The sequence below is a fragment of the Chiloscyllium punctatum genome, chromosome 5, assembly GCF_047496795.1.
Source record: "Chiloscyllium punctatum isolate Juve2018m chromosome 5, sChiPun1.3, whole genome shotgun sequence".
NCBI classification, from domain to species: domain Eukaryota; kingdom Metazoa; phylum Chordata; class Chondrichthyes; order Orectolobiformes; family Hemiscylliidae; genus Chiloscyllium; species Chiloscyllium punctatum.
The window spans coordinates 141,145,652-141,158,810 of NC_092743.1; the positions used below are offsets into that span (position 1 = coordinate 141,145,652).

Genomic DNA, 13,159 nt, shown 5'->3' on the forward strand with positions numbered 1-13,159 from the left:
TCTTTTTATTCCAGTTTGAAATCTAGCTCTATCCAAGCAGGTGGTGCTTGAAACTTTGAGCTTGGCAGTTTTAACAGTTGAAGAGATAAATAATCGATTGACTTATGAGTTCTGTTGCAGTGTAATAGAATGTTCTGTATATTACTGCCCCTCGTTACTTGTGCCAATTCTCCACGGTATTGGCTGAATCTACATGTAATGACTGCGGTCAAACACAAGGATCTTACCACAATCCAATCAGCCGTGTTCAGACCTGTAACACACGCGACTGATGGTCGATTTACACAATCTGTATTGATTTGAAATGTTTTGAGGACTTGACACCACCCATTGTAATACAGTAATGCCGTACTTCATGTATCGTTGAAGCCAAACTGTCCAGGGAGCGAAAAAAAGGTACACGAATCCCTTTTCGAAGATTGGTCCATTTTGACTCAAATGAAATTTCTAAAACAAAACGACAGTTATTCAGAGCTGGGTACGTCAATAAAATACTGGGTAGCAAATTTCACGATAATATTATCCAATTACGTTATTATGCAAAAAAAAAGTCTGGTGGCTGGGACTAATTCAGAGTGATGGACGGCAGAGTGAAGACAATACAAAGTAATACCAATGTTGCTCCTCAGTATACCCCTTGATTAAAGACACCCAATTATAGCAGTGAACAGTGTCGCAATTATGTTCCTTAATCACATCCAGGAGGTTTAATTGCCTTAACGATGTGTTTCATTAAATGAATTTAGGTATTATAGTCGACAGTTTTCATACACAGTTGTTTTCAAATTAACATAATATTAGACATCGTCATGGAAATTGTTTTAATAATCATAATTAGGTGTACCGAGGCTTTGTAATCTAAATGCTGAGAGACATTTCATTTGGCCTTGGGCTAGTGAACCCTTCTGTGTCGGCTGCCGTTGCATTGTTGTGTGGTGGAGCTATGTTTCCTGAAAACTTACAGCCTCTGATTAATCTTTTGACAGTAAGCGGAGCAAACAAACAAAAAACAATCATTCCAGTCCCACCACGTTAAGCGTCGTCTCAGGCATACGGCCGGGGACTGAGCGCACACAGCTATGTTGAATGTTCAAACAGTATTTCTAAGTGCCATTTAAAAGCTAGTCAAGCCGACTCCACTATCTGAAGCATATTCTCCAGTCTTTGTGTGGCGCCAGGGTATTTTCAAGGGTTGTTACATTTCTAACGTAACTAGTTCTAAGCATTTATAAATAGCTGGGAAAATGGGAATTATGCTAATTTCCATTGAGAGGCAGCGTACAGTTCAATGCCACGCCATATGCTGTGATTCGAAATTTGGTTCAGCCACGCCATCCAATATTTTCCTTTTCAAGATGTTTCTTTTTCGTTAGAAGTGAGAGATTTAAAGGGATAGTCTGCCCTCCATAATCTTTAAGAGTGTCTTGGTTTTGTACTAGTGATGACCATTTTGTCCTGATTTGCCCCTTCCAGTGATCATTTCAATCAGAAAGACTTTAAAGCCTTTCACGTGACTTGTCAGCTCTGCTACCTTCTTAAATTAGTTATGGGACAAAAAAAATGACTTGATGCCGTTTGTTCAAAATATGTTTAATAAATTTGTTTTCCAACACGGATGACACATAGAAATGGTTATATATTATAATCTGGGGCAGGCTGGTACATAATCACTTTCATACATCATCAGCTGCCAACAGACCCTTTAAAGAGGCAGTGGTACCAACTTATCAGCAGAGTTCACACAAACTGCAAATCAAACACACCACATCAGTAAAAACATGGCAAGTCCCTTTTATACATACTTTATATGAGATTTATATATTTATATATTGCAGATGGACAGGTGCTGTGCCGTCATGCAAAACTAAAAACTCACTTTGGGTAAATAGCGTTTTTTTTGTCATAAGAAACGTAACAAAAATATTTGAACACATCTTAATCTGTACAGTAACCTGAAACACAAAGAAAACCGCGTCATGTTAAACAGTTTCATAAACTCCTTTTCTTATAAAGCCCAACTCTGAAGGAACAAATTGACATCTAATTGCTTTGTCACAATCACTGATTTCCAGGTCTCCTTTACCTTTTCAATTCTGATGACCGTGTCTAGAAAATACACACAAAAAAAGGGAACAAGTTTATGGCCATTTGTGGCTTTATCTTTTAACTCTGGAGGACACTTGAAAGAGAAGTTAACGGACGCAGTCTGTAACGCAGCCGCGATCACAGTAGACAGGGTTTTTGTTTCGTTTTTAAAAAGCATCAGATGAAACTAATATGAATAATCCATGGTAGCTAGTGACACTGATGGAATCTCTGAGATCACAAATATTGCCGCGGCTGGACAGCTGCTCAAAAACAGAAAGACACATTTCTCCAAAAAAAAGCAAAAAGAAACTTTCTTTTGTTGATCGTCTCCCCCAGTTCCTGGCCCAGGGAAAAAAAAACTTTTCCAACGATATTTATGGCACAAACCATCAGTTCTTAGACACAACTTCCAAACAAAAAAAAACACACAACAAAGTCCATTCCTGGGGTGGTGTAAATATTTTGATTTTGATTGTTTTGTCGATGTTGTTTTGTCCCTTGTCCTGGGTGGGTCATTATTATTATTTTTTTTTGTGTGTGTGTCGGTTGGTTTAAGGCTTATCGCTGCACTGTTTGCAGAGACTGGATGTGACATTGTTGTAGAGGGAGCCGCTGTTACTGGCGGTACACTTGTCCGGACAGTTCGCTCCGGCCGCCGCCGCTGCTGCCGCCGCCGCTGCTGCTGCTAACCCTCCGGCGGGGAACGGGTAACCTCCCGCCCCGGCTGGATCATAGCCTCCCAGGCTGGGGGTGAGGGAGGCGGCGGCTGAGGGCAGGGCACTGGGGAGGCTTTGCCCCTGGTTGAGGTAGGCGACCAGCCTCCGCATCTCATCGAGAGCCTGCGCTTGCATCAAGATGTAGTTCTTGGCGAGCAGCAGCGTGGCGATTTTGGAGAGTTTCCTGACCGACGGACTGTGGGCGTAAGGAATGACGGATCTCAGCTCGTCCAGGGCATCGTTCAGGTCGTGCATTCTCCTCCTCTCCCGGGCGTTGATGCTGAGCCGGAGGGCCCGCTGCTCCTTGTTCTTCTTGCTGTTGGAGTTGCTCTCTGCCCTGGCGCTGGTGCTGAGAGAGACCGCTCTGTCTGCAGCTCCCTGTCGGACCAGCATTAACTCACAGCGCTCATCGCTGTCATCATCCACACTCTGGTCCCCGCCGCTGCCCTCCCGGTGCTGCTGCCCGCCTCCTCCCGCCTGCTGGGCTCCTCTGTCCGGGTCGCCGGCCCCCTCGAAGCAGCCCAGCGGCGAGCGGGGCTCGGCCAGCGAGAGTTCGAGAGCGGCGGCTGCTGCTGCTGCTGCTGCCGCCGGACGGAAGGTGCTCTCCAGCCTTTTGACCGGAGCGCTGAGAGCTGGGTGTAACAGCTCCTGCTCCTGGTGCGGTCCATTCAGGTGGACGCTGCTCCTTTCCATTCTCGCGATTCCCTCCTCCTCCTCTTCCTTCTCGTCGTTGTTGCATAAACTATTTGGTAATTTCTCAACTTGTCCCTCACTTTGATTTTCTCCGCTGGATGGTGACGCCTGCTCTCTCTCTCTCTCTCTCTCGTTGTGTGTGTGTGTGTGTGAACCCCTATGCTCTGTCCTGATGATGGTGAACACCTTGTTAGCGTTTATCTGGTTCGATTCACCTTCAAGATAATTCCGTGCCGATCAGCAGACGGGAATGTTTTTTACATCATTATATCAGAGCAGGTTATTATGAAGGGTTGCCTATTGGGACCGTGCGTCCACCAATCAGGTTAACGTTTTAATTAATAGGATTAAAACGGTAACAAACAATCCCAGCCGGCCAGATCTCCCACCCCACAATCCCCCCACCCCCAACAACCCACCCTCTCTCCCTAACTGCAGGGCTCCCCAGCCGTGTATCACTGAATGTGTACATCCACTTTCTACAGATAAGAAAACACAGCTCTTGCTTAGAGACGTGGCGCTTGCTTCATTATTCCTCCAGCCATCTGTACACACAACTTAACGCATATGTTTTCCAGGGCTTTTTTTTTAGCTCCCGTTAGAAATCGAGCAAGCGCCCTTCGCTGACATGTGTGGCGACTTTCAACGTTCAATGAACGCACTTAATGCTCCAGCTCTCTGCTCCCCCTCTCTGAGTCCAGGAAAGGCAGAGGCGGCCAGTATAAAACCGGAGGAGGATACTTGTCGAGGTGTATTTATGTTGCACTCCACCCTCCCTCCCGTGTGAACAGAAGCAGTGCAAAATCATTTCACATTTCGGGTTTATTCTGTTTGACTTTGATATTCCTTGATGGAACTGGAAGTTTAGTAGCTGGGTTCCCTTCTTGTGACATCAGTCGCAACCAATATCCTACAACACCTTCAGCAAAGCAATCTGTATCAGAGGTATCAGTGTATTTGTTCCCCCCGCTTTCATTAAAACCCTTTTAATTGTGTCTTTCAGAGTTGGCCCCAGGTGTTCGACTCTTTTCATTACATTTTGCACTAATGTGATGAAATTCTAATTTTCGCCTTCCATATGGTTAAATTTTTCCGCTGAGAATTGGAGGAAAAGAGAGAGAATTTATTAATCTTCCTAATCTATTCCATAACGCGGAGTTCTTGCCTGTTGTTGGAAGATACGGTAACAGTTGGCTCTGTTTGATATGTCACTGATCTGAGTAACCAGCAAGAATATTGAAAGTTTATCATTTGAAGTTGCAAATGGCTATTGTAACCTGTATGAGTTCAAACCAGACACAAATATAATATTTGCACGATTTGAATATTAGACATCGAAATCATTAACTATCCATCTGTCTATCTGTGCAGGAACGTATTTATTTGTCCTGATTTATAGGAACTTGCTATTTTATATCAATATGTTGATTCATCAGTGACAGCTATTGAGACATTAGAAGCACACTGCACAATGATCCATTAAATCCCAGAATTAAATCTTCTTGCAATATATGGCGCTATTTTTCTGTACTGTTTAAAAATGTCTTTTTTTTTGTCTCTGGATTTCACTGTCCCACTCTCTGTTCTTAAATGCTTGCTGTCCCAGAGCGACCGAGACAGATCCTACAATTATTTCCAGTCATCATAAGCTTTAATGGGCTGATAGTATAAATAATAAAAAAAAGCATCGGGGGCAAACTTTGGTTATAAAGAAGGAGAAACTGTGTGCCAGTTCTTGCGGGACAATACCTGCAGAAAATTCTAGAATCGAGTGAACATTTGTTCAGGATTAATCACAGGAGAAACTCCTCTGAATTTTGATGTCAAATGGCTAATTCATCAGTAATAAGAGATCAGGAGAAAACAAGCAGAGAAAAGCAAACAAAACGTGGAAGAGGGCAACAATACAATAAAAATTATTTTACAAACAACAGTGTAGTCTCCATATTGCGAAATAATTGGAGAGATTCTCCTAGCAACTTTGAGAAAAAGTTGGATTGGATTTTGAAGCAAGTGCAAGGAAATGAATAGGAGAAGTCGAATTTCTTAAAATGATTTTATGTTTTTCCTTACTCATGTCTGTTTAAGTCAGTCGGGATCGGTGATGCAATTTGATATTTTCAACAGATTTGTTCTCCAGATTCTTCCCTTTTGATTTTTATCACAGGTTTCCAGCCTTTTCTCTTGTTTTCGCTTATTGTTTGATTAACGTATCCTTTGATATTAACCAGTGTCTATGACTGGGACAGATCTGTTTGTTGCTAAAGAGTCGCATAGTCCAATAAAAATGTGACAGCTGCGATTTTGATTGATGTGCAGATATTTGACCATTTCCGTTCGGTTCAGCGGGAACTTTCCATCGTGATATTTGTTTTCTCATTTGGCTGAAACAAAAGTTGCCCCCTGTGTTCCGTATGAGTCTGAAGATGAGAAGATATGTCACTAAATGAAATTAAGTGAGAACATAATCGGAAGATGTGCTGTCTGTTAACCAGATCTAATTGCCAGCTAGTTATCACGTTATCTTTGATCTTTGCTTAAACTGAAATAGCTGCTAGTTAACCGACCTTGCACATCTTAGTGACAATGGTTAAAATTGTTATTGATTCACTTAAACTTCGTTATTATTCGTCATTAATACGAGGACATTTTGTAATATTGGCTAGTTTTCTTCCATGTTCCAGATGTCTCAAATAATACCTTTTATCTTCCTTGCAAGTAATTGAACAGTTTTTTGAATCTTTATTTTCGTGTGCCCTATGATTACTTCCAAAATAACGCGGCAGCGTTTTATAATTATAATCAGTTGCTCTAATTTAAAGTCAAGTGATGTAACCTTTGGGACTGTGATAGCCAACATGGAAAATAGGTCGATTTCAGTGGAAGGGGTGGCACCTGATGCCCCGTGCTGGATTGTGAAATGACCGTGTATAAAGTAAAGGCACTTCAACAATTCTTCAGGAACACAGGGAATTGCAGGGGAACTCTCACACCGCGTAATATAAATGACTTACTTAAATTTGCGCTACATCCCTTGTACCATTGACAACTTGTCTCGAATTTGTGCATTTGGATATAAACGGGGAAAAAATCTATCCCATCATAGAATGCCTACTACATCATGAATACTAAGCTATTAACTCTTTACTAATTCGCTGCCTTTTTGTATCTATTCTATGGTAACATTCTGTAACTATCATTACATGTTGTCTAAACATCAAGTTCTAATGAGAACCTTTAGCCTGTAGTAATTGGGAAGTAGATTTGAACAGTACTGCTCGTGTTTATAGTCTTCTGACATGCAATGCAGGAAAGACCATGTTTAAATAAGTCCCCCAGGAAAGCAACAGTAATCAGCTCAAGTTTGGCCCTCATTCCTGGATATATTTGCATGAAGGAGTTTGCACTTTACTGAGCAGCCCCTAAGTTAGCACCTGATGAAGGAACAGCACTCCGAAAGCTACTGCTTCCAAATAAACCTGTTGGCTTATAACCTGGTGTTGTGTGATTTTTAACTTTGTACATCCGAGTCCAACACCAGCTCCTCCAAGTCTAAGTTAACAGGTTGCCACGTAAAGAAGCATGATCATTAGCCCAAGTCTGCGGATAATCATGCCAACAACAAGTTAATCTATTCAGTTAAAAAAACCCATCACCTTCAGCAATAGACTCCCTGCTGTAGTGAAGCTGCAGTAATGTCACCTCAGTGGGAGTTCTATATTTCTGGTGCATGTCTATATTTATATCCAAACAACTGAGGACACTTTGTATCTAATAACAGCTTACAATACCACTATCTCTATCCAATTAACAATCCGCCCGGAATTGTATTTTTAATAAATGCAATAATCCACATTAACAAATGTTTCTCACATACACTGACCAATTATTTTATTAAGATAAGAGTTTTAGGATATGCTGGTTCAGAATGAGGCTGATGAAAAGCAAAATCTAATTTTCAATCAAAGGAGAAATATTGAGATGATCCTTAGGGATCTACTAATCGGATCACTAACTGTCTCTGAGGAAAACTCTTTATTGGATTAGATCAGCAGGTATTAAAGAGTAAGAACAAAGTAGGTATTTAATACACACATAAGAAGAATTTGTTTAATTGATATTTTGCTGGAACTATTCATTCAAATCACATATGTGAGGTTGAACAAGATAAAGGAATGTAAATATTTGATTGATTTGTTTAACTTGTATCTTATTGATCACAAGGATGATTAATATATTTGTGACAAAGGAACATACATTAACACTGGGAATCTGAAATAAAAATAGAAAATATTGGATTCAAACAACACAACTGAATGCTTTTGAAAAGAGACAAAATAGAGATCTATTCAGAGTTTGGAGTTTTTTTTTAAGTCTCCACAAGACACATCAACCTATATCTCACTTTGCAGATGTTAATGGACTTGTTTACTTCTTCCAACATTTTCCATTTTGTTCAGCTTTAATGTGCTTGTGAAGCACCATGCAGTTTTGAAAAGCTGGCAAAGAGTGGAAATGAATAATACCTGCACAGAAATGAGACCAATTTGGCTGTGCTTAAGAAAATGTGTTTCAAGGAGCTGGGACATGGAAGTGTGAATTTAGTTGCATGTTATAGTGCCATGGTGATGTCCCGTAGAGATCAGTGTATTTGTGAAGACAACCTGGGGCTATGTGAGTGGTGTTGACAATAAGTGTGTGAAATCTGATGAGTGTTAACTGGGGTGTCATGACAGCTACAAATTAGCCAAAAAGTTCCTTCCATTTTCAGCACTATTTCTGTTGTTCCGACAGGTCAAGGAAGATTCTTGTAATTCAAATGTTTGTGACTGGGTGAAGGAGATAGGTTAAAATGTTGTTGAGGGAGAATGGGTGTGATCAATCCAGATCAAGCTGTAAGGAATAACAGGCAGCTCATCTGGCACCTTGGAATGAGGGTAAGACATGCCCAGGGAAAAAAAAGAGCAGGCAGATTTAATACTGCTAAATGGCACTTTCTTGGAGGTAAACATAGATCATTGACAGCCTGAGAGAAGCAATTTATTACCAGCTAACAATCATTATTAATGGCTTAACTCATGTGCTAAAGTGTTTGGAACACAGCATTATTTGCTTATTGATTTTTTAAAATGCTACTTTCCACCTTTCTCCAGTTTCGACTAACAATTTTCCTAATTTCTTCTATTGTTTTCTGTCATTATCTTTGTCCACACCAAACTTTCTGCCAATTCTCATTTTTTACCTATTGCATGAATTCCCACTGTGTTAAAATGAAGTATAGTGTACTATGCATTATTGCAGATTAATATATATTGATGCATTTACAGTCCAAACATGGACAAAATAATTGGAGAAAAGCATATGAATTATGGGCTTTGAGTGTATTGTGTTACATATATTTAACATTCAGAACGAGTTGAATTTCCAGCATCAGCATTGCTACAGCATTGGAAATACATAATTTACTCTTTAGTTTCCTTTAACTTACTCTGTAACGAGTGGTGACATTGATTGTGCTAATTGCTATTTAGGCAGAAGATATACAGTTGACACAAAAATCTAGAATTAGTTCCTTTCAGAACAGGGTACAAATTGCATCTTGCTGTTTGGTTTTTCATTTCAATGTAGCAAATGGAGTGCACTATGCTTCCATTGTGGTGCATATTAAAATTCAGTAATAGAATCCCTGCAGTGTGGAAGCAGGCCATTCAGCTCAAACTGACCTCCTGAAGAGCATCTCACCCAATCCCTGTAACCCTGCATTTCCCATGGCTAACCCTGCACATCCCTGAACACAATGAAGCAATTTAGCATGGCCAACCTACCTATCCTGCACATCTTTGGACTGTAGGAGGAAACTGGAGCACCCAGAGGAAATGCACGTAGACACAGGGAGAATGTGCAAACTCCACACAGACAGTTGCCTGAGGATGGAATTGAACCCAGGTCCCTAGCACATGAGGTAACAGTGCTAACCCCTGAGCCAACATGCTGCCCCAAAATAGTTGCACAAAGTTAGAGATTTCCCATTTCCATGTGAACACCCTTTTCAGTGATGCAATACACCTTAGTTCCTGCCAAATAACGAACAACAAAATCAGCTTTTACAAATATGTAGTCTAATTGTTGAAGTTTTAAAAGGAAATCATAAATTGCATTTTTTCCTTTCTGTCATCTTTCTCTTGCCTTTAATCTAATCTTGCTTTCCAACTCAGGCGACTGACTGTGTGGAGTTTGCACGTTCTCCCTGTGTCTGCGTGGGTTTCCTCCGGGTGCTCCGGTTTCCTCCCACAGTCCAAATGATGTGCAGGTCAGGTGAATTGGCCATGCTAAATTGCCCGTAGTGTTAGGTAAGGGGTAGATGTAGATGTAGGGGTATGGGTGGGTTACGCTTTGGCGGGGCGGTGTGGACTTGTTGGGCCGAAGGGCCTGTTTCCACACTGTAAGTAATCTAATCTAAACTCCTTGTTTTCCTTTCTGCACTTGCTCTCATCTTGAAAATATTATTCTAACTCACAGTTTCTAATTCAGACTCTTCTTGTTATTCATAATCAATTATTATTGGAAATACACAGTTACTGGTCCTGTTCACTCTGTACCTGGATGTTCCCCCCCCGCTGCCCCCCCTTCATATAGCACTGTGTCATTTGGATATCTAACTTACAGAAATTTCATTTAAAAGGCATTTGGATAAATACTTGGATAGGAAAAGTTTAGAACAGTATGGGCCAAGTGCAGGGAAATGGTATTAGCCTAGGTGGACATTTTGGTCAGCATGGACCAGTTTGGGCCAAAGGACCTGTCTCAGTGTTGTAGGACTCTGTGACTCTTCAATAAAAAGGTCAGAGAAATTAAATGATTGAAATCTAATGAACATTGGATGCTCATCATTCACCAGCTTAAATTCTGAACCAGTCTATTAAACTATTTAATTGTCTGTGATTCATGATAAAGTTTCTTTCGGTTGATTGTTTGTATGGTATAGGTACCAGATAATTCCAGCATTTCCTGTGCTTATTTATTAAAGCTGCTCATCCCTTCATTTATGTGAAAGAAAACAGGATTAAGTATCTGGATAAACAGTGCCTGCACCACCCAGAAACAAATAAACGGGCAGGAAGCCATTGATTTACAAAAAGAAATTAATGCAGAGTTTTTTTTGTATTAAGCATGGAACACTCTACTCTTTTTAATTTCTATGGTCCCTTCATCATCAGCGGTCCCTCACAGATGAGAATGACTCTCTTCCACTCTCAGGGTTGGTCCGTAGGTGGTTGTACAGACCAATGCAGCTACCTACCAAAGGCTCTCTTACTGCAGGCCTCTCTCGGGGCAGGTGTGGGAACGGGGTGGGTGAGGCTTTGGTGCAACAGCACAGTCTTTAGGCTGTTTTCTCCTGGTTTCCATCTTTTCCTGAACGGCAAGTCTTGAGGTGCTCGACGCCTTCCCCGATGCCCCTCCTCCACTTTGGACGGTCTGGGGCCGGTGATTCCCAGGTGTCGGTGGGAATGCTGCACCTCCCCAGTGAGGCCTTGAGGGTATCCCTGAGGCACTTCCTCTGTCTCACCTGGGGGCTCACCTGCCGTTTCGGAGCTAGGAGGAGAGCACCTGCTCAGGGAGCCTCGTTTTGGTCATGGGGACGACAGGCCAAGCCTATCGCAGCCAATCAAGTGGAAAGTCAGTTCCTTGATGCTGGGGCTGTTGACCTGGTCAAGGATGCTGGTGTTGGTGCATCTGTTTTCCCAGTGGATTCATAGGATCTTGCACAGGGAGCATTGGTGGGACTGCTCCAGCATCTTGAGGTGTCTGTTGTAGACTCTCCACATCAGTGGTGCAATTGTATACATCAGGATCAAGTCTGTTAAGCCAGAAGCTGAACAAAGACCAAGAAGGAGGGAAACACATAATGTAACATTTTTAGGCACGAGACTACAGGAGTCTGGCCCACTGAGGTGAAAGTGGAATCTTTCATTTCTCTGTTGTCTTAACTTCAGTAAAGCAGCTGCAGAGAAACAAAATAAAAATACCTCACTTAAAAGCAGAATCAAAATTCAACTGAAACTTTCTAATAAATGATTTGCATATGCCCCCAAATGACTGACTAACTATAGTTTTGACAATATCAGACAGTAAATTCCTCCCCACAGTCTTGTGTGTAAAATATGGGTGGGTAAGTGGAATCATTTAGGGGGAAAAAGTAACTGGGAACAAAAGGCTAGTTGGGCTCAGTGGTCAGCATTGCTGCCTCACAGCTCCAGGGACCTGAGTCTGATTCCACTCTCGGGTAACTCTGTGTGGAGTTCGCACATTCTCCCTGTGTCTACATAGGCTCCGCCGGGTGCTCTGGTTTCCTCCCACAATCCAAAGGTGTGTAGGTTAGGGTGGATTGGTCATGGCAAATTGTTTATAGTGTCTACGGATGTGTAGATTAGGTGGATAAGACATTGGAAATGCATAGTAATGGGGTAGGGGGGATGAGTCTGGGTTAGAAGCTCTTCAGAGAGTGAGTGTGGACTCATTGGGCTGAATGGCCTATTTCAAATCTGTAGGGATTCTATGATAATTGTTCTTAAAGAACAGTAAGCTCCCCACTCTGCTGTAGCAATTGTACCTCCCCAAACTCAGCAAATAATTAAGAAAAGTTATTATATTGTGGCAATTGCTCTTTTCTATCTTTAAGAATATTCAGTGGTTATGGAAAAACAGCCACCAGGATGAAAGCAGATCAGTTGTAGCTATAAAGCAATATTTATGCAACCTGGTAAAAACGATGACTGCAGATGCTGGAAAGCAAATACTGGATTAGTGGTGCTGGAAGAGCACAGCAGTTCAGGCAGCATCCAACGAGCAGCGAAATCGACGTTTCGGGCAAAAGCCCTTTATGCAACCTGCCCAAACCTTCAGAGAATAACTGCTCATATGGTGCTCACGGCAATTCTGGTTTGTGCTGAGTTGGTTGCTCATAGCTAAGATGGTCACAGATATACTGTATTGGCTTTTAGCAACCCTGTGCCTGCTGATGTACATTAGGTCCCAGCTCAGCCTTGTTGCTTTTAAAATTCTGATCCTTGCTTTGAAATTCCTGCATCACCTGATCTCTCCCAATTTCTGTAACTTTCTGCTCTCCAATGCTTCAAGGTCTCTGAGCACTTCCAATTCTGACTCCCTGAGTTCCTCAATTTTAACAGCTCAGTCAGTGATGTCTGTGTCTTTAGCTGTCTGCACCTGTCTGGAATTCACTGCCTAAATCCTTCCACTTCTCTAGCTCTTCTCTTTTTAGGTTCTCCTTAAAACCTACCGGTTCGATTTTATATTTTTGGCCAGCTGTCCTAATATTTCCTTCCATGGCTTTGTGTTGAATTTTGTTTCACGATACTGTACCTTGATATGTTTTACTGTGCTAACTGCATGATATAAATACAAATTAGTGAGGAGGGGAGAAAATTCTCTGATGAAGATTCAGTAATCCAATTGAAAAATGTGCATGATGAGACATGGGATTGGGCACAGTTCAGATGCAAAACAACTCTTACAGTGCCCACTGATATTCATTAGTTAGTGTCCAATAGGAAGATTGATCACGAGACGACCTTTGGGATTCAACTACAGTGTGAGAATTTTCCCATGAGGAGTGACGAGAAAGATGAAGCATGAAGCATATT

The 13,159-nt window shown here is 41.6% G+C and overlaps 1 protein-coding gene across 1 annotated transcript; it reads right to left on the bottom strand.

Moving 5' to 3' along the window:
* Window positions 1–1,590: 1,590 nt before the first annotated feature.
* On the bottom strand, window positions 1,591–3,837 carry LOC140477503 (class E basic helix-loop-helix protein 22-like). Its single transcript, XM_072571539.1, has one exon. The coding sequence runs from the start codon at window positions 3,495–3,497 to the stop codon at window positions 2,640–2,642; it is 858 nt and encodes a 285-aa protein (XP_072427640.1). The 5' UTR covers window positions 3,498–3,837; the 3' UTR covers window positions 1,591–2,639.
* Between the last annotated feature and the right edge of the window lie 9,322 nt (window positions 3,838–13,159).